Genomic DNA, 22,345 nt, shown 5'->3' with positions numbered 1-22,345 from the left:
ATAACGATGCAAAGTTTTCGGTAAATGACTTGATTGTAACAATACGACCGTTAAGGTCATCAAGGTCAGTTGCCCCAAAATACATAATAAATAGTTAAACAGGTAAAATATTTTGGCGCTCCCGTTGTATTAAAAGGTTAGAACATAATTTTATTCCAATTTTCCTTATTTTAGTTCTATTGAGAGTTTGGGGTATAGCCAAGTGACTCCCGTAGTATTTGTACCTGAAATTATCGCCTAACCCTAACTTGATTCACATACTACACGAGTATCAATATTTTCAACATAATATAGCAACTATAGCCTATGCAGTATTTACAAATCGTAATTCTAATTTTAAGCTACAAATAGTAGCACGATTAACACATTAGGTATCGGTTCCGCGATTTGGGCCGATATAAAGACCCTGTCTATAGGTCTATCCCGTAAATGAGGGGTGCACTCACTGTTATACCTGATGTCTTTTATTGTGGGGGCTATTCTTGGAATCGGAGAACTGTGATGTACTGCACTAACAATCATTTGAATTGCTAAAATATTCTAACCCCAACTTATAAACAGATTACTATATTGACTCTCAATTTCCAATTGTAATAATTCATCTAGAACTCAGTCAAATACATTCAGACATTCTCTATGCTTGAACAAAATTCAAAACTCTGACAAAAGCCAACCTGGCATTTTGTCTAATTTCTTTCTTTATACAGTTATACAAATGCAACATGTATAAAAACTAACACAGTAGTCCCTATTTAATATGAACAGTACTTTGGTATGGATAAATATCTGGTTCTGCAATGACAGAATGAGGGTGGTTTTGGTAGGAACTGTGAACTGGGAGGCTGTTGACGAGTCCATGCATGTAAAACAAAAAAATGAAAACAAATTTGAAGGCTCAATACTGCAATAGGATTTTTCTATTCCTGTCTATGTAAATGTTTTCATTTAATCTAGGCTAATAATAAAAGGATCCGAAAGAACAATGCTACAACTAATGAAGACTGTCACACTCTATAGACTCGATAATTCATTATCGGCCATTTTCAGATTTTGTTCAAAATGAGGAAGTTTTACATCCTGATGATTCGCGTCACTGTCACTTTCTCCTTGTCGCCACCCATTCTGTCATACCATAGGTGTGGAAGGGTAGTTATGAAATGGCTATGTTCCATATGTCCGCTACGTCCCTACTAAAATGACTACTGGACTATGACCCTTCTAAATTGCGATCCCGATATTTTCCTACTTAAATGGCTACGGTATGTTCGCTATGTCCCTACTAAAATGGCTATGTCTTCTATGTCCCTACTAAAATACCTAGGACCTACGTCCAGTGGTGGGATTCAAATTTTTTGTCAGCCGGTTACATCACAAACGTCATATTTTTCAACCGGTTCTGTTACAAACAGAACATCGATAGTAACCAGTAAAGCTAACAGGTTCGCTGATCTCATAAAATTCCGTGGAGCGGCGCGAACCGACTGAATCCCACCACTGCCTATGTTCCTTCTAAAATTGAAATATCGATATTTTCCTTCTAATTTAATTATGTCCCTACTAACATGGCTATGTCATGTAAGTAGAAAAATATCGGGGACATAGCCATTTTAGTAGTAAAATATCGCGATTGCATTTTAAAAAGGACATAGCCATTTTAGTAGGAAAATATCGGGATCGCAATTTATAAGGTACATAGCGGACATAGCCATATTAGTAGGAAAATATAGGGATCGCAATTCTAGAAGGGACATAGCCATTTTAGTAGTAAAATATCAGGATCGCAACTTAGAAGGTACATAGCGGACATAGTCATTTTACTGGGAAAATATAGTGATCGCAATTCTAGAAAGGGACATAGCCATTTTAGTAGAGACATAGCGGACATAGCCATTTTAGTAACGACATGGCCATTTTAGTAGGAAAATATCGGGATCGCAATTTAGAAGGGACATACCCATTTTAGTAGAAAAATATCGAGATTGCAATTTTAGAAGGGACATAGCCATGTTAGTAGAAAAATATCGGGGAGATAGCCATTTTATTAGGCACATAGTCATTTTAGTAGGAAAATATTGCGATTGCATTTTAAAAAGGAACATAGCCATTTTAGTTTGAAAATATCGGTATCGCAATTTCAGAAGGGTCATAGCCATTTTAGTAGGGACATAACCATTTTAGCAGGGACATAGCCATTTTTAACTACAGTGTGTGAAGCCATCGTTGGACTCTTGGCTGAGAACATTTAGACTTGAAGGGTTTGTAATTTTTCCTGGGGAAAAGGAAAGCCACTAACGGAACTCAATAATATCTGAACGAGAATATCGGTCGGAGACCGAAGACTTATCGATCTTAGATCGGTAATTAGTTAATAACTCGCTAATTATACGACATAATTAACCCAAAATCTATAGGCTTCTGGTCCTGTGTAAGATGCATGCAAATGCAAAATTTGGAGCAGATTCAACCACGCGTTCGTGAGATATCGCGTTCATCTAACAGACACACAGACATACATACACACAGACAGACAAATACCTATCAATATACTTACTGATCTTAAGATCGATAAGTAACAACTCCCCACGTAGCCGCCGAAATGCTACTTGAGGAAATACTTTTATGAAGAATCTTGCAAAGCCGAACTGGATCGTTTTGATCAGTTTACAGCCAATTTACCACCGAAAATGGCTAACGCCAACTATCCTATATTTTGTGTCAAATAAAACGGCGCTAACCGCAATTGCGACGGCTATTCAACCACAGCCTAGCGATATTTTAGTGAAGAATTAGATTTGGTTTCAGCCAATAGCCTATTTGCCACCGGTAATGGCGAACGTCGATTATCCTATAGTTTGTGTCAAACGCAAAGATAGTATACGACGGATGATTCCGATTGTATCCGAATTAGCTTTATACAACGCTTCCAGATCATTGATGTCGAAGCGGCGTGTAACCAAAATACCTAACCAAACGCTCTTGGCACACACACACACAATCGCACGAAAAGGGGGATCCCCCAAAACAGAAACTGCGGTTTCGATCGCATCGCAGAGAGGGCATTGTAATTCTCTCTGAACCTCTAGCAACACCGCGTGTTCCATCACTAATTAATTGATAACTCGCTAATTATACGACATAATTCATCCAATGGACCTTTCCCCAAGCATCGACTTTCCTTGTTTACTTCGTAACATTGGCCAATCAGCAAGATGCAAAAAGTGACGTAACAATGCTCCCTTTTCGCATCCGCTCAGACACTTTTCTCACTCAGACATATTTTCAAATGTGGTCGTAAACATTACCTCGATTTTGCATTTTTGAACTCTACTTGTTAGTTTTCAGTTGTGTTTCGGAAACTTAAATCTAAATCAGATAACTCAATGATCACTCTGTCTTCCTAGGAGTTTTAATTTAATTGCAGTAATAAAAATTAGTGTAGAAATAGCTGTGATAGACTAGGCTAAAATCCTTTACCGGTACTTTTAAAAATTAGATTGTTGTATGCGACGAATCATAATGATGATTTGAAACACACACCCCATTTAACAGGCGCCAACTTGCCAAAGCACTCTTAAAATAGCCCCAAAAATTTTGCAATGGTAAAGTATAGGAAGAATTTTTCGGGGTCAAAGTTCAGGGAAAGGTCCATAGGCTTTTGGTCAGAGATATGATGAATGCACATGCAAAATTTGGGGCAGATTCAAGCTCGCCGTCGTGAGATATCGCGTTCATCTAACAGACAAACAGACAGACAGACAAACAGACAAATACCTATCAACATACTTACCGATCTTAAGATCGATAAGTAATTAGGTGATCATAGTCTCTTGTCTGTGAACCAATCGGAATATGGGCAAGGTTGCCAGATCCCAACGATAAGAAAAAAGTTAAATCAAGACATAGAAAAGCCAGAATGAGTTAACAATTTTACCAAGTACAAAAGCCCCATGATTTGTCGGATTTGAAGCCCTTGGCACAATAGTGGATTTGCACAGTTTTCAATATGCTGATGTAGAGCAATCACTTAATTTAGATTAATTATATAGAATAGAAGGTTATAAATTTCCTCTGATTTTTGTAAAAGCCTATATTTCACCCAATATTTTGCAGTCGTTTTTCACTGGAACACTTATTAAAAGCGTCTCGCTTGTCCATCTATTTTGCAAACTTGGTGCCCAGTCAAGAAGATAAGGCCTTACCGCACACGTCTACATGTACCGAAACGCGACCTCCATGTACATCAGGGGTCGGAAGTCTATGGCCCGCGGGCCATATCCTGCCAGCGATGCTTCACTGAAATTTGGAGACAAAACGGCGGCTGCGAATTTCTTGGGATGCAATAAAATCCATATTTATTCGAGAGATGTGTGAAGCTTGATTTTATAAAATGTTATATACTTGAAGGAAATCTCTATCCAGATCCAGACAAACCGTGACTAACTATGCGAAAAAATTCAAATCGATGCCTGGTAGTACATATGCGTGCAGAAAATTTATTTTCGAAACTGAACATTACAAAGAACAAGCGGAGAACTAGGATTACTGATGCCCAACGACTAACATTCCATCATGCCCATTTGAAAAATGTTTTTTTATTATCTTGGTTTCGTCCGGTGCGTCGCCTGATGTCGAAAAGCTATACATTAAATTTTATTTGTAAATTTGTTGTCTTGTAAGACGGCTTGAGTTTACGAGTCGTCGCAGTGACTGCCCAGATAGCACAACTACGTTGGGCCAACGTTATAATCCGCCGGCAACCGTTGTACGCGGTTTTACAACCATTTACCATGGTAAGGCCATGATTGGCCTTCAACGAAACACTCCATTATGCGAAGAAATGCGCGCGCGATTCGAATATAGCACATGAGGTCGCCATTCATTTTGGCGGTACTCGTAATCGATAGCCTGTTACGAGGTTTTTGCCGTGGATGGGACAGTGACATTGAACTTTTAATGCTTTCATAGTAGTAGTAGTTCAAAGTAGAGATAGCCTAGTTGTAACCGTTTAAGTTAATCTCATGGTACCGGTACCCTAAGTGCGTTGTCAGGTCACGGTTCATAAGGGTGATAGTGTACCATACCGGTAAAAGTTACATATTTATCCCTGGATACCGTAGGTACCGGTAACGGCACAACGAGATGAGGTACGGTACCGTGCTTGGTCTTTTGGCATTTTTTTGTTAAACTTTTTTAGGTTGCCATCTCTCATTTACCAGTATTCGTTATCGAGTACCGTACCGGTACCTATGGCAGTATGGTAGATACCGGTAAAAGTTACATATTTATCCTGGACACCGGAGGTACCGGTAACGACAGAACGAGATGAGGTACCGTACAGTACATTACCGTACTTGGTCTTTTGGCACATTTTTTTGTTAAACTTTCTGAGGTTGCCATCTCTTATTTACCAGTATTCGTAATCGAGTACCGATACCGGTATTGGGCCTTCATCCCTGGATATGATTTTTTATATTTACTTTATTTGTATAAGTGCAAACATTTCCGCAGCCCAAATCCAACCCGTTGAACGACTTAATCCAGTGATCTGAATAGTTGTACATTTGTGAACCTTCTGTCTGATGAATTTCAACAAATCTAAATACAGATCTCAATTGGCTGAAATCTAAAATATGTTTTAACAATTGCCACAATCAAACTGAAACCAAAATTTGATGTTTTTGGGTAAAAAATAGCTCAAGGATTATTGTTTTCCCTTTTTGTTTTTGTAACACTTTAAATTTTTTTTTAAATTTTTGTCCGAGGTCCGAGAACTTTGTCCAACCCTGCTCTATTTCATATTTTCAGCTTTGTTGGGAAATAAATTACTGATTTTTGAATAATATCTATTTTGTTTTAAAATTCAATAGAATTATATTGGGTAATCATATATATTAATATGATTTATTTTCAGTATGTATGCTATGTAATCTTACCCAACCAACCTTAATTAAGTGTTATTATATTTTAAAGTGAATTGGAAAGTAGACCGCTAGCAAAAAAGATTCGGGCGATTGGGATGAAGCCTATCTCTGTACAATGACTGCCAAATGTGCATGCAACTGTGCAATGCCCAGCGACTCTAAAAGCATGAAGTATTGTACGACACATCCTTTGTGTAATATCCATTTTTTTCCGGTTCTAAATAATTATTACCGATTAGATATTCTGTCAAGTGTCAATATTACCATTGTAAGTTTAATGATATATACCATTTTTATAATAGGCCCTATGACAATGGACTGGAAAATTCACCTGCTTCAATTCCCTCTTTCACGCAATCATACACTGTGTCATTTCAAGCATCTCAATGTTTCAATGCGTACAATGCCCAAAACAGGTGTTTTTGTTTTATAGTTTGATAGTAGCTCCTTGCATATCTGTGCCATAAAATATTGCACAATAGCTAGATATATCGGTTGAATAATTACCTAGTACAACATCATGTGGTTAATACCGTATTTTCCGGCGAATAAGTCGCTTTTCTAGACCCAAATTTTTAGCCTGATTTTGGGGGGGGGGGGGTCGTCTTATTAGGCGAGTATGATCATTTTCATTTTTTTGTTGCCCTATTATTGAACCCGGACAATAAAATACCTTCGGCGATAGCATCCCCCACGTCCTCATCAGTTTAGTTTAATGAAATCGACATTCTCGTGCTGTGAATCTGAAATTTCAATGCTGTGATTATCATATTTGCATTATCATATATGGACTGAATATTACGCTACAAAAAAAAGTCATAGGCTATTTTAACCAATGCGCAAACGCGGCGACCGCTCGAAAGGCATTGCATGGTAATTTGAGATTCCCGACGTTGATGCGATTTTACTACCCCGACTCATCGGCCGGTTATATGCAAAAACCCATTTTTTCAGGCTTAAAAACAGGCCTCGTCTTATTCACCGGAAAATACGGTAACTAATATTAATGAAAAATTTATATTCTGGTAATTAGTATAGGCCATTCGTTCACGTTTATCATCTGAAAGACAATCATGTACTATATATTGTGTAACACTAACTTGATTTTCAGAGATCAAGCCATGCTCCAATCCAGTCCATGGAAAAATTGTTGGGACAGGCGGTAGAAACTCTTATGCTACAAGCTACGGCATCTGCAACTTTCCACTGATTATAGTGTGGACTCGGACATAAAGGAATTGATGAAATTCATTGTCAATTCATTGTCTGATTACATTTTGATCCAGAAAACATTCAAGGATGAAAAAATCGCTCGTAAGTTGAATACTTTTATAGGCTGATTACATACACTTTACGGCAGTGGTACCCAAACTTTTTTTTCCGCGACCCCAATTTTTGTAAAATCACAGACTACAGATACTTGTGACCCCACAACGAGAAAACATTAAAAATCAATTTATTCTATTCAATCATTCTGATGAAAATCAACTGTAAGTTTGCGGGGCATTAGTGCAACGTGGTTGTACTTGTACTTAAGTTCAGTGGTTCCCAACCTTTTTACCCCAGCGGCCAGCGGGCAAGCAAAATTAATTTAAGAGTTCGCTGACCGGTAACACATGCCATCGTATGAAGACCACGATGTATAAATCTCTGAGATTCAGAATATTTGTTTAGTTTTAGTACAATGTTAAAATATTGCAGATTACTCCATAATTAATTGGAAAGCCAAACAGAACATGAAAGTAAAATAGGTGAAAATACCCTTGCTGGGTCTCATCTTATTGAGTGCCTTTTATTTTTTGTCGTTTTGTTTTTGACTGCATGAAGCGCTTCGAATTTGTGTATGAAATACAATATGCCCAATATTTTCGCTTCGTGTTCAAGGAAGATTATTTAAATGTCTAAATACGATCTGATTGCAATATTAAAATTGTTCACTTTTATAAGAATGGGATGTGGACAAAACACATATGTGTATATTTTAGAGTAGATACTCGCGATAATTTAACATAGAGCTTTTGCAACGGATGAAAACCTTTTCATTAGATGTATTCTTATAATTGTGCTTATTTACTCATTCCAGATAAGATATTTGTCAAGTCTTGGAGGTTGCTCCGAGAAAGACTGGATTGGAGAATCATGAGCTCAGTTATAACAAATTTACTCTCCCGCTCTTTCAACTGTGCAGGACGCGGTGGATAAGGAGTGAGTGGGACGCCCTTAGTTTCTGCTATTAAAGGTACGTATGTAATATGTTTATCATATTGTACCACCATCTTTCTCTGCTCTACCCTCTTCTATTTTATAAGTATAAGATTATTTTGACTCCAAATCAGCTTAAGATAATTCATAAGGGAAATGAACAAAAATTGATTAAATAGAATCTGACAATCTGGAGTGAAAACAAAACCTTAATTAAGATTGAAGCGTAAAGAATATAAGGTTTTGCCAAAAAGATGCCTATCGTGTTCATGAATTAAATTAAGTTACTCACACACAACAACAACAGAGATATAATAAAATAAAAACAGGCGAGAAAATTTAGATAAGTTTGGTAGTAAACAAAATGTACTTGCCAGTTGCCACACCATTCATTTTTTATCATTATGATTGTCAAATTGAATAATGATTTTGTAAACAACTGTGAACAGTAAAGAAATTGAATGTAGATTTTGTATACAAAAGTGAACAGTATAGAAAAATATTTATTAAGGAGATATCGCCAAGCTGATTATGGTTAGAGTCAAGTGCCAAATTGCCAATCCAATGTTGCCAGAGTTTGGTGCATAATGGCGAACAGTGGTTTTCGAACTTATTTGTATCATCGCTCCCGTACAGTACTTTTTACATTATCATCCCCCCCTAGCACAACAGCAAATTATGAAGTTACAAATTAATTTATTTTAAATCAATTAAACAAATAGACTAATCATGGTGCATGATGTTTCTAATAATATAGATGAATTTCAACAAGGAATATTTGAAGACATTTTAGTCAGATAAAATCTCAAATCATCATTATTCCCTCCAACAAATATTCCCCTCAAAACATTGTCTACGCCCCCCTTGCGGAATCAAGAATTTCTGTATTTCTCAATTATTATTGTCTTGTCAATGTAAGCTTCACTCACACATTTGCGACTGCAGAAACTTGGCTTAAGATTCCTACTCTGAAAATTTGTTGGGATGCAGTCATTCAGACTAGGCTTTGAACTCTGGTGCTGTAATTTGCTAATACTGCAATTTAACACAGAATTTTAATATTTTTCAGCTCTGGATGATCTGGCAACGAACTCCGATTAATTTTATTACATGTATACATATTTGTAAAATAAAGACATTTTGTTATCTTTTGTTTTTTATTATATAAATAATGTTAGATTAGTGGGAAATTTCTATGTAGTATAGATCCATACCCTGTCTGTACAACACATCGCCTAACTTGGCCCGACCATGTGCCACGATTGTATTACAACGTGTCACCTACGTAGGCCCGTCCATATGTCACGATTGTGTTACAACGTATCGCCAACGTTGGACCGGCCATATTTCACGATTGTGTTACAACGTATCGCCCACGTTGGCCCGACCATTTGCCACGGTTGCATTACAGCGAAAGGACCGACGTTGGCCCAGCGGCCAAATCTTCGCTGGAACATGGTTGTTCGCCATTATTGGGCCGGTGGTTCGAACAACGTTCGGCCATGGTTGTTCCGACGTAGTTGTGCTATCTGGGTGCTCGCTATTTAAAATTTCAACTTCCGATCTGGGTAAAAATGTGATTCGTCAGCCACCCGTTCGCTGTTTAGCTTTCCTAAAAAAATATGTGCGGCCCGCCAAGATTTGAAACCCTTAATTTTAGCCCGCATGCGAAAAAATGTTGCTGACCTCTGATGTACATATATTTGGACATTCTTCTCATGTTTTCAAGAAGTACTGAAACTATTATCACGTGATTTCAAAATTCATCCTGATCAACTTGACTGACTGCCACTGTGACGTCAGAAACGTAACTATTGTCAAAGAATCCAATAGGTAGTATGCCAGAACAAAAATATGAATAAACCAAGAAAACTAGTTTATGTTGAAAGAATAAAATTACTAATATATTTCAAAACATCAACTTTGATTATCCTTATTCTACGCACGGAGTAAGCTTTTTTTTTTTGAATGTAGCCTTTTTTTAAATATTTTTTACCTTTGTCATTTGGAACCAAGTTGAATTATCTGGTAACATATAAGGAGGTAACTTCTCAGGCATAGTTACGAATGTAACGTTCTGATTGGACGAAATAATATTTCCATTGTTCTGAGTTTCCCTGGTAACAGAAGATCAGATTTCCGTTATAAATTTGATTTCTGCTGTTTGCTAAACTGCACTTCAAATTGTGAGAAATCGTTAAAAAGATTAACCAGCTTCCGATATCCACCAACAGGTAAAATGAATCTAATTAAATATAACGTTAGGCTTATGAAAAATATAAATACCTAGATCAATTTGCATAGAGGTGGTTTTGTAACGATGTATATCGTATTGCAACGTTGAACCACTGAAAACATGTCAGAAATATGGAAATATACATTGATAAACTCGATACAAGACGAAGTTTTATTAAATATATATTCGCAAATATTATAACAGAAACAGACATGAAATCTACCCACAAAAGTATCATCCATTTCTGGAAACTTTTGTGATAGAACTGCTGACGCAAGATCGAACGCGAACGCAATGCTTGTGCCAAAAGTTCTGTGTGTCAGGTCCAAAATAACTTTTGGACACAATTGGCACATTTTCGTTTTTTATTATGTATTTTTTTTATCTCCGTTTGGTACTAAATACAATTGAACATTCACGTTTCAAGGTTGTTTTTAGACGCCAATTGCTTGAATAAAATTCACTCGTTGGAATACAAATCGAAAAACTTGCAGACAAATCTGTAAGTATGAATGAGGAAACTGTTGAAAGATCCTCAAATATGTCAGCTACTGATGAAGAGTTTGATAATAAGGATGAACTCTGTCCCCGCGTTGGCATACATCTTCAGAAAAGTACAAATGAATCGGCATGTAAATACGATGGTATGTATACACTTGACTTGGGGTCATTGTATTTATATAAATAAGCTATGTGCTGATTTTTATTTTATCCAAATATAGATGTTAGACACAAAATTGACTACTTGGTCTGCAGTTTTATTTCTTGCCAAGAATCAGTTTAATGTTGCGTTGATAATTCATATTCTGTTTGAAAAATAATATATATTTTCAATGAATAGATTATTAATATAAGATGAATTTTTTTCACAAATTCTGTTAATGTTGTATGCACAATTCAGACGTATGATTTTTTCAATTCTTCAAAAATATCATATTTGAAACATTTGTAACGGAGCAAAGAATTTCCAAATATATAACTTCACAATTGCACATTTCAGAAACCGATAGAAAGCTTTCTTGGAATAGCCGACCAATTGAAAAAGAGAGTATGTTGTCAGCGGTCGTCAAAAATACACCTCGTGTGGAACGAGATGGTGGAGATGCAAGTACTGGATGTAAAATAAAATCCGAAGTTAAATTCATGTCAAACGCTTGCGAAGACAAGGTAATTATTTTATTTCAATTCACTACGACTGCAATATGCATGAAAATAGTAACCCAATGGTATCAAATTATTAACATTTATTGTGTTTATTTTAGCGTTTGAAAGTACAACAAAAATTTGTTAATCTGGAGACCAAAAACAACACTGGTCAATCTGCGGATCAGACTGTAATGGTAAGTTTGAGAGGTCGAATATAGAACAAAAAAAAAGAAATCTGCTAAGAGCAAAATGATAAAAATATATTTGTTATATTCAGGAAAGTAATGATCGTTCCAGCACAAACACGTCTCGACGCCAGCTGGAAGATGCTTTGATGGCACTTAACATCACACGAGCTCATGCAGATAAAATGCGCAATCGGTTGCATTCATGTTCATCCACCTTGAAGGAACAAACCGATGATCTTCGTATCTCATCACGTGCTTTATCGTCAGCTTTAGATAAAGTGGAGGAATACAAGAAAAAGTGGCAAGAGGAAATCTCTCTGAAAGAGGGCGTTTTGAGAAGAATAAAAAACCAAGAGAGTAGAGCAAGATTCTTGCAAAATCTAGAGACTGATTTGAAGCTTTTTCAACGTGGATATGAGAAGCTTGGTGAACTTTTCGAATGTAAACTGTCTTTACAAAATATTAATGAAAGCTCAACGTTCATGTGGAACAAAGTTAAAAATCTGCTCAATTTTGTCGATCACGTGCAAGTTGCAGCTTCACTTGCCGCTACTGCTCATGAACTACAACTGAAGGAACGTACTGAAGCATTTGAACGTGAGAAATGTGTCTGGCAAAATCTTTTAAAAAACAAAGATGAAGTTTGTGAAGCCAGGATGATCCGACTAAGATATGAGAACAACAAGTTGAAAGAAGAATTGAATGCAGCGCATGAAACAGTAGAACAGACAAGAGATTTACATCGACGAGAGAAAGATGAAAGTGAAGAGATATTTAAGAATGATGCTTATAAAATAGGAATGCTTGGGTGCATTAGCAAACAAAACTATACCTTGTTGTCTCAATCGCATTCATCAATGAAAGTGTTATTGGAGAAAAATACTAAAATCTGTCAATCAATGGAAAAAGAAAATGCTGATCTGCGGGTCGACATGAAGAGAATTGAATCTCTTCTCATTCAGATGACAAATGAGTTCAAACCAGGAAACATTCAGAAACAAGACAAATCAATCGAGTGTAACGTTCCTATCATGCAATATGATGAAATAAAAAAACAAAAACATGATTTGATGAAGGAAAATGAGAATATGAAGCAATCTTTGACTAATGTCAGGAAAGAGTTTGTTAGAAAAAACAATACATATAACCGAATGTATTCCAACTTCCAACGTCTGAAATCGGCGTATCATCAACAAGAATTGACTTTTCAACATCTACAAGCTGACAATTCAGCGTTGCGCAAATCCATTGAAAGAAAAGATCAAGGCGCCTCGGATACCAATAGAGAACTGTCTCCACGGCAGACCGTTGATAATGAGAATCCGGTTTGTAAACGTCAACCATTGACTGTACCTTGTGATAAAATTGTAGGAGAATCTGCCACAACTAATCTCGACAAAAGAGATGGTACTCTGGAAAAACTGGAATTGTCGTCAATAAAAAATTGTCTGTTAAAGAAAGGAAGTCGTAGCATCACTGACATTTCCGAAGAAAAGACAAAACCGGTGGAAAATTTTGCGACATCTACACCGGTGAAAAGAACCTTAAAACAAAACCTGAAACCTCGCACGGTTCCCGCAATATGTCCTTCCATCGATTCTGACCGATCTGAAACTTCAGCAAGACGTGGGCGTTCAGAGAGCGCAGTTGAGCAGACAATAAATGAAACCAGATATACCGATGATAAACGTCCCACTGGAAAGAAAGACAAAAATAGCAGATCCGTTTTTAATCGAAAAACTGTGCAATCGTGTGACGAAGACATTCATGTAACGGGATCTAATATTATAAAGGATTATGATTTGAATAGAAAGCCAGGAAATTTTGGCATGATTCGCTCTCCTATATTGGATAGACCAAAAAATCGTCTTGTAGGCATTCCCATGTCTGAACAAGAATTTCAGAGACTAGTCGGATCGATGAACGAAGATAATTCCACCTTGAAGGACGATGGATATCATACTTTATCTGATACGGATCATGAAATGAAGTCAGCTCATGCCTCAATGTCAAATACGCGTATTAATTCAAATTCCTTTAGTCTAATATCCTCTGCACCTGAGTTGAAAGATAAAACTTCAGGACGGATCAATCGTACTCATAAAATACCACACAAAAATATCAGCGATCAGTACTTGGTGACGTATAGAGGAGTTACATTTGATGTAGCATCGTTTAATATAACGCAAATGCGTCACATTTCATGGAACGAAGGATTTTCTGATTCTCAGGAAGAAATGCACAAGTTTATTGACTTTTTAGCTGAAGTAGCTCTAGAATTGGACCATGATCCAGACTGGTGCAAAAGACATTCACTTGGAAAGTCGTCAGATTGGTTAGAACTGAAACACTTGCTATGAAAACATTTACTCTAATGTCATGTGAACATCGCTAATTCTATGCAATGATGCTTCCCATTTAACGTATATTTTATTTGGCCGTTTTTTTTTATCTTCATTCGGCTTTTTTATTTTTTCTATTTATTTTTATTGAACTGTTTATTAGACCATGATTTTAATAAAGTAACATGCCAATTTGGTGAATATTTGTTTGCCAGTGTCATATTTTTTATGATTATTTTTATCAATTTCATGAATATTAGTTATACAGAGAAATTTTCATCTTCCCGGTAGTATTTTTAATAAAAGGTTGTTGATGAGTGATAATAGATTTTTTCTTGTATTTCTATCTCTTCAATTTACTTGCTCAATGAAAGTTAAGAATGATTTAAAGTGTCAGGAATTAGAGTAAGTAAAAATAATATGAGGTAAACACGATTTTTTGTAAACTTATCTTGGGATCTAATTACGCTCTCAAAGTTTTATATTATGTATCGCCGTGATCGGATATCGGTCCACATAAAAATTAAGAATTAACCGTAGGCGGTTGCAAAGACTTCTGTACTTTTGTATTACGGGACCGTAAGCGCTTCAAACATGCGAACATGTCTGACATATACAGTGTTTCCCCGAAAATGAGACCGGTAACAATAAAAAATTTTCGTCGTATCTCCCTTAATAATTTCAGTATCGGTACACTACTAGGCAGATTATTAATTTCTGGGTTTCGGGTAGACATTTACGACTTTGTTTGATTCTTGTAAGCCACAACATGGATAATTTTTCCAAAAGAAAAGGTAACGATCAAGTAAAAAAAAAAAAAGGAAAACTCGAAGAGTTGTAGTAAGAAAGTATGACTCTGATTACAGGATTAATCAAGTTCATTGACAGATTGATGAAGGAAACGAGATAGCGATCGAAGACCGCCGACTTATCGATCTAGCGGTGTGTATTCTCCGCTCTGACTCGATAGCGACACCGCGTGTCCCATCACTAATTAATTAATAACTCGCTAATTATACGACATCGAATTATCATTCATCCAAAATCAACAGGCTTTTGGTCAGAGATATGATGAATGCACATGCAAAATTTGGAGCAGATTCACACTCGCTTTCGTGAGATATCGCGTAACATACGAAAGTGTCTAACAACAAACAGACAGACATATACCTATCAAAGTACTTACCGATCGATATCGATAGGTAAAAAAAGCACAGTGTTGAGTTCCATTGCTGCATTGCGGACTCGCATTGCGAGTAAGCTTATCTTCTATAAAGCTTCGACTTATTTTGATAATACTGGAATACTGTAATATGTAAGCTCAATTTTGGCAATAATAGTAAATTGCGTGTGGATAGATTGTCTCTTTTCTCATATATTACGGCACAGCATTAACATTTCATTGTCTGATTGTGGGCATAAAACTGTACCGGTACCACATAAACATTGATGCCCTCTTTCACCATTTCAGTCTTGTATACAGTTCATATGCTACCGTATCTCAATTGATTCCAGTCTGCCAGTCGTTAATTTCTGAATTTGATTTCATTTACCATATCTGCATTTTGCAGTATTGCTGTATTGACTTGACTGCTTTAACTTTAAGTTTCCGAGACCGGGTTGCCTATGGCAGTATGGGCCATGGCTATGGGAGTATGGCGGTGGCTCAATATATTTCAGTATTTGGGCCTGGCCCAATACTGCAATAAGGCAATAGATTGAGGTTATTTATTTTGATTTCCAAAAGAACAGAAAGAATGTCAGAATGCGTGTGTGACCTTGCTTAAAGATTCAATTAATTAATATTCGAAACTTGGTTATATCAACAGCACAGGTACGGTAGTCTGATAATATAATAAGATATCATAAAACATCCTGGTTTTCTAGTATTGGAGGAATGTGAATCTATAATTTCATGTGATTTGTGATCCAGTAATTCATGTAATTCAATATTAAAGGAAAGACTGAAAGATGTCGTCTATGCAACCGAAAATTCCTGATATGAGCGTGTTGAAGGATTATGCTCAAGAACAGCTCACAGTCTTGCTTGAAAACTTCTATGGAAAAAAGGACTTGGTCATAGATCCAGATCTTATGACACCTCTTGATCGGCTGACTGGCTTAACTTTTCTAAAGCAACGAGGAGTAGATAAAATATTCAAATTGGAGCATAAGGAAATACTTGGAGGATGTGATCAACGAGTTTATATTGTACGTCCCGAAATAAACAATATGAAGCATATTGCTGCACATGTACTATCGGACAAACGATCAGGTGAAAATTTCTTTATTATTACCTGTTATGACAATATAAGTTCAGATTCCCGTGAAACCTGACAGACAATAGCTGCAGATCCACATCATGACATAGTGATTCATGAAAGCACCTACTACTGTACTGATTTGCACATCAAAATTTTCAAATTATTATTAAACATCAAATTATTATTTAATTTTCTTTGATATTTTTCAGAAAAACTTCGAAAATATAGAGTTTTGATGGTTCCAAGACGTTTGTCTATTTGTGAAATGGTGCTAGAACAAGAAGGTGTTATAGGATTTTTAACAATAGAAGATCTACATATTGATTTAATCCCTGTAGATGTTGATATTGTGTCACTGGAATTACCTCAACTCTTAAACTCATTTTTTATGGTAATTTATTTAAAACTAAAGAAGTTATTGAGCCTATATGAATAAATCCCACTCGAAAGGGCACTCAATTCATTGGCGGCCCTATGTAAGGGCATACACCAATTAGGGATGGAGATTAACACAAAACTAATCAAGCTCCTACCATTCTTTCATTTTATTTCACTTATGATGCATATGAAAGTATCGTTTATTTTTTATTGCATAGTTCCATGCAATTTGTTCTCTGATCATATGGGATTCGGTTTAAAGCAACTATTAACCTACACAATGCAAATTAGCTTATGTCACATTTCAAGGTTTTAAGAAAATCATATTTTTGTAATAATTTAGTTCTAACAGGCAGACCTAAATATGGAGAGGAGGCACCCCCTAATTCGAAACTAAGAGCTAAAAGATGGCTACCAGTTTTCTATTTTGTAATTCAGGATGGAGATCAGACATGGTTGCACACAGTTGCACGATCTATTGTAAACTTGCAAGCGATTTTTGGTTCTATTCCAAACATTTATGGTCAAGGAAATTCTGCTTCGATGGTTGATGATCTTGTTAAAACACTGACAGTTGAATTGGAAGAAAAACGAACTTCATTGGAGACCAATATTGGACATCTTGTATTGATAGATAGAGATGTCGACTATGTTACACCACTTTGTTCACAGGTACATACATTTGTTGAAAGAATGTGGTTGAAGCAGATGTTTTCTTTATGATCTTGTCTAAAATTGCCTAAATTTTAGGTCTTCACCAACATGCTTACTAGATATATTCAGCTTACTAGATATGTAGGTCTCTTCAATTATCGATATGCTGAAGTTGTAACATGATCACAATCAACCTCTTGAAATTAAAAATGTATGAATGCAAAAAATTACCCCCCTGGAAAACATTTGAAGATTGATTCTTAATTAAGTGATGAAAGCAACATGCCAACATTTGCATGCTGATGACCACTGGATATGTTCAATAAACCTGAAAGTGAAATGCCACAGTGCTGCCATATACTTTGCAATGTAATGTTCATGTCAATTTATTGTGTAGGTCACATATGAAGGCTTATTGGATGACATATTTGAAATCAAATGTGGAGTGATAGAATTTGGAGAAGAGGTGACTGGGTCAGAGAAGAGTGTTAAAACTGTGTTAAATTCTAGTGATGAGATTTTTCAAGAAATAAGAGATAGGTAATATGTAGTTTAAAATACAAAATAACTCACAAAATATTTTATACTCAGCTATAAATCTGACGTATTTCATAATATTATTTCTTTTCAGACATTTCACTAATGTGTTTCAATTTTTGAGTGTGAAAGCAAAAGAGGTTCAAGCTGGATATGACAAGAGACATGACATGAAAGAATTGAGCAATTTGAAGGTACTTTTTGTTTTATATTTTGTTTTGATCCATTATTCATGAAAGAGTGACTCTTCATCATGACACATATGGTAAGATGGAGAGGCATTATTATTTAGCAATTTTACGAAGGTCCAACTGAAAAACTTGACGTTTTTGGCATTCAAGAGTATTCATATCCATGCATCTATTGTTTTTATTGTTATTGATGGTGTGTTTCTGTTGCGCCAACTTCCTCAAACTCATCTTTATAAGCATTCCTGGGTCATCCTTACCCATTTAACATGTAAATATATTTATTATGGGGATTTTTCCATAACTAAATTTTGTCAATTTTCTAACTCCATGCAGAAATTTGTCCAAGAAGATCTGAAGGGATTAAAGCAGGTGCATAGATCAATAACATTACACATAGGTGCTAGTGAGGTGATTCTGAAAAGCAAAACGAAAGGTTCGCTCAAGAAAGGGGATCTACAAGATGTTCTTAGGATTGAGCATCGTAAGTGATAAATACTTTGAAGTGCATATTTTAGCGACTCTCATCTTATTTCGCTTATTTTGAATATTTCCTATGTCATGTATTGAGCTGGTGATAGCATAATCATAATGTATGGACTCCTGTGTCAATGTGAAGTAAATTTATATCTTTGCCATCAAATTGTTTATACCCATACTATCAAAATATCAAGTTTTCGCTTCACTGCAGTGTGTCTACTGTAAGTGTATTGTATGGGTGATTCTATCTATATCAAAGATACATAATCAGGACCAAAAATACAGTATTTTGATGCTTCTCAATAAATTTTGGGCCATGAAACAGACCTTAATATTATAGAGATGAAAATTTTTTCTTTATTTTTCTATTCTCTTAATATGAGTTTGTCATTAATTTTATTTATGGTATATTTTTGATATCGGTGTCGAACCACACCATGGTATTGGGTATAGAAAATAAATTCTTGGTATTGGGTATAGAAAATAAATTCTGTATTGATCAAATATAGACCTAATCAGGATTATCTGGCTAATCTCCATCTGGGTACAATACATCATCAGTGCAATAGAAAATGTTAATGATTCTCAATAATTCTAGTTTTTAACAATCAAGTTGTATAATAGATTAAGTTAACCAATTGTACCTGTATTTTATGATTTCAGACCTACTAGAAGGAGTTGAGTCAAGAGAGTGCATGTCTTATGTGGAGGAATGCATTCATCGACAGTATGACATATTGTTAACATTAAGGTTGATTTGCTTACTCTCATGCACATCTAGTGGTTTATTACCTAAGGATCTACAAAACATTCGACACCAATTTCTCCAGAGTTATGGCTATGAATATATGTTGACTTTATTTAATTTGAAGAAGGTAAGAAGCTTTTCAAATTTGTGTTAAAATCTAATTGATTCTTGTATGACTTAAATGTATTCACTGCATTCTAGTAAAAGAAATTCAGATTACAAAGGAATTGTTTAGCTATGTGGCATTTAACACGACTTTATTATGTAGACATAGTGCCAATCACATTGAGAAAAGCCTGATATGAGTTTTAAAGTATCAGTGAGAACAAGAAAATTTACCTATTAGCGTTTCTTGCCTACTTGTCATCCCACCAAATTTTGGTTTTACAGGCAGGCTTGTTAACAGAGGCACAAAAAGAAGGGCAGTCAACAACTTCCATTGAAGCAAACCTCAATAAATATGCTGAAAAGGCAGTGATGGGTCCTGCTGTATCATACGTTGCTAGCTCATTAGCTTCTCTACAGAAGCGAGACTGGTTTAGAACCGTCAGTAAGAAGTTAAGTCTCATTCCAAAAAATACTGCGGGACAATATAACCTGAAAAATCCAGAAGATATGGCCTATGTTTTTGGTGGTGCGTACGTTCCATTGACATGCAGGTGAGTGGTGGTTTCTGTGACGGAGATGGATAACGATAAGGACAAAATATATTTGATTTAAGCAGGTGTATATTTGGGATATTGACATGTTGGCAGTTTTCATATAAAACAAGTGAAGTAAATAATATTTGATAATAATAGATTAATATTTGAGTTTTTAGTAATTTTGTTAAGCTTTGATTTTAAAAATACAGCAAATATTTGACAAATTGCATTTGAACAGTTACATTATCTAATCCAAATTACTGAATTGATTGTTGGACCTGTTCTTTGAGCTGTTGTATCAAAATCTCCACCTTCTAATATCAGTATAACATGATTTGAGCCAGGGGTGCACAACTCAAATGAGCATACATGCCAAAATTGTCAGAATAATCTTTTCTTGTGCCATGTCACGTTTGAAATTTTTAAATAATTGTTGGTATTGTAAACATAATAATGAATACCTATTTACTGAAATATTTTAATGTCATGAAAAACTGCTGTTTTGATGATATTTGTGATGGGCCAAATTTGAAATGTTGGGATTCAGAGGAGATAGAGATGCAAACTACTGAATCTAAATGCTCTGCATGTTTGAATGAATTTGCTGATTTAAATTATTAAAACACCCAACAGGGTTTATTTTACTAGTCAGAATAATCATGTTTTACCTATACCTAACTAGTAACTGCTCGCTACTGTAGGTTGGCCTTATTTTTACCTACTACCTTTTGATAACACGGCCACAATCTAGCAATGTGTGAATAAACACAACGATTTAAGTTTTTTTGTTTTAACTTGAGTTAATATGATTTATTATAAATAGATACATTACTTTGTACCAAACCTTTGGCGTGCCACGTTTAATCTTATGGCGTGCCACATAGGGCATGCATGCCCCATGCTGAGCACTCCTGGTTTAGGCTATATATATACTTAATAGTTTAACTTGGTAACTCCATGTTCCTATCTCTGCCTCATCACATGCCTTCCGTTACGGTACAAGATCATGAATATATGATATCAAGATATACTATAACTCTAACTTACACAAATGCGATTTGTATTTGCTCACTAATAATTAATTGAATGATCATTATACCATACTATTGTTTTTAACTTGGGTCTGAATTATATTTTTTCTCATTATGACAGGCTCGTGGAGCAAGCATTGCAAAGACAAGGTTGGGGTGGACTAGAAGATGTAATGCGCCATTTACCAGGAAAGTGCTTTGAACGTTTAGAAGCTAAATCTGCGAAAGGCAAAGGTGCTGGGAGTGGGGGATTTGGAACAGACTCGTCATCAAAAGTGGTGTTGGTTTATTTTATTGGAGGTGTTACATACTCTGAAATAGCGGCATTAAGATTTTTGGGAAGGAAAAATGGATACAGATTTATTATTGCTACCACTGCAATTATCAATGGAACAAGGATGTTGAATTCTTTTATAGAACGACCTTCACATAACTAGTCATGTAGTATCCAAACGGTTGATATCATTGAATTGAAAGGACTCAACTGCTGGAATGTTTGTGCCGGAAGTTCGTTACCAAACTGCTTGGTAATCGACTACAAGGCACTGATGGAATGTCGAACAACCTGCCACACGATGTCAAAATCCTATTATTTGAGTTCCTTATCCTGCACTTCATCTGTGCTGGTTGTGTTTTAGAGCTCACAGACTGAATCAAATATGAATTCCAGTACTTGTTCAGATTATTCATGTTCTTTTAAATGACTTTTTATTTTGCTAATATATAATCATGATTAAGTGTAATAATCCATCGATCTGTCTTAAACTGCGAATATTTTCTACTCTGCTTGCAAATAAAACCTACTCAAAATCCGATTATACTTTGAAAAATTAACGTAGTTTGGTTGTGAAAATCGAACTACCATGGTTGGCCGGGAATAATTAACTACTTTGAATACATTCGAAATTATTGATCTCAATATTCTAAAATAAATCAAGCAATAGAAGCGTTTCTTAGTGTATGGAGGGATTTCCATACAGTAAATAACGGAATAACTGTTATCTCCGACCTGGCTATTAGAATTCGACCAGCATTTCCTCAAATTTATTTTTAATTTTTGTTTTGATATTACTCATGAAACCTCTTCAAAAACTGTTGGAGAGTATGAAAAGAATGAATCGCAGTAGCTTAAGATAAAACCTGGAAGAATGTGTTTCAATTGCAAGTAATCCAAGTCTGCAAAATCGTCCTTAAACGCAACAGCACAGTGACAAATAAAAACGATATTTTAGACGTTGTAAATCGCCAAAATTTCGTGTTTTTTCGAATCATGATGGATGTAAGCTAACCAATGTTAGGTAGATTGAATCAATTTATTATTGTACTAAAATAGATAGTATTCATTGAGATTCTATTACGGATCTTGGTATTTTTTCACCGGCGATC

General features: G+C 35.6%; 2 protein-coding genes and 1 long non-coding RNA gene across 6 annotated transcripts; all 3 read left to right on the top strand.

The window, feature by feature from the left end:
• Positions 1–5,364: 5,364 nt before the first annotated feature.
• Positions 5,365–9,271, top strand: LOC120336864 (uncharacterized). 4 transcript variants are annotated; one of them, XR_013474358.1, is made up of 5 exons: positions 5,543–6,115; positions 6,224–6,337; positions 7,033–7,235; positions 8,005–8,160; positions 9,193–9,271. It is a non-coding gene; the product is annotated as an uncharacterized LOC120336864 (long non-coding RNA). The 4 variants fall into 4 exon arrangements; XR_013474355.1 differs by having other exon boundaries at positions 5,365–6,097; positions 6,224–7,235; XR_013474356.1 differs by having other exon boundaries at positions 5,365–6,115; positions 6,224–7,235.
• A 392-nt stretch (positions 9,272–9,663) lies between these two features.
• LOC120336189 (uncharacterized) lies at positions 9,664–14,326 on the top strand. Its single transcript, XM_078110095.1, has 5 exons — positions 9,664–10,357; positions 10,798–11,003; positions 11,360–11,526; positions 11,622–11,699; positions 11,783–14,326. Exons 2-5 carry the CDS (start codon positions 10,868–10,870, stop codon positions 14,051–14,053), a joined length of 2,652 nt encoding a protein of 883 aa, XP_077966221.1. The 5' UTR covers positions 9,664–10,357; positions 10,798–10,867; the 3' UTR covers positions 14,054–14,326.
• Positions 14,327–15,853: 1,527 nt separating this feature from the next.
• Positions 15,854–21,774, top strand: LOC120335505 (vacuolar protein sorting-associated protein 33B-like). Its single transcript, XM_039403011.2, has 9 exons — positions 15,854–16,310; positions 16,509–16,690; positions 17,116–17,349; positions 17,729–17,871; positions 17,963–18,062; positions 18,393–18,540; positions 19,200–19,411; positions 19,675–19,943; positions 21,081–21,774. The coding sequence occupies exons 1-9, from the start codon at positions 16,007–16,009 to the stop codon at positions 21,394–21,396; spliced, it is 1,908 nt and encodes a 635-aa protein (XP_039258945.2). The 5' UTR covers positions 15,854–16,006; the 3' UTR covers positions 21,397–21,774.
• Positions 21,775–22,345: the final 571 nt, after the last annotated feature.

This window comes from Styela clava, chromosome 2, assembly GCF_964204865.1.
Source record: "Styela clava chromosome 2, kaStyClav1.hap1.2, whole genome shotgun sequence".
NCBI lineage: Eukaryota > Metazoa > Chordata > Ascidiacea > Stolidobranchia > Styelidae > Styela > Styela clava.
The sequence above is the reverse complement of the archived record's forward strand: the minus strand, read 5'-3'. Positions and strand labels throughout refer to the sequence as shown.

Bases quoted from the DNA above. Each gene is read 5' to 3' on its own strand.
- LOC120336189 (XM_078110095.1), top strand. From the start codon at position 10,868: ATGAATGAGGAAACTGTTGAAAGATCCTCAAATATGTCAGCTACTGAT. The intron at 11,004-11,359 runs GTATGTATACAC...TGCACATTTCAG, and splicing joins ATCGGCATGTAAATACGATG to AAACCGATAGAAAGCTTTCT. The intron at 11,700-11,782 runs GTAAGTTTGAGA...TGTTATATTCAG, and splicing joins CTGCGGATCAGACTGTAATG to GAAAGTAATGATCGTTCCAG.
- LOC120335505 (XM_039403011.2), top strand. From the start codon at position 16,007: ATGTCGTCTATGCAACCGAAAATTCCTGATATGAGCGTGTTGAAGGAT. The intron at 16,311-16,508 runs GTGAAAATTTCT...GATATTTTTCAG, and splicing joins ACTATCGGACAAACGATCAG to AAAAACTTCGAAAATATAGA. The intron at 17,350-17,728 runs GTACATACATTT...TTTATTGTGTAG, and splicing joins TTACACCACTTTGTTCACAG to GTCACATATGAAGGCTTATT.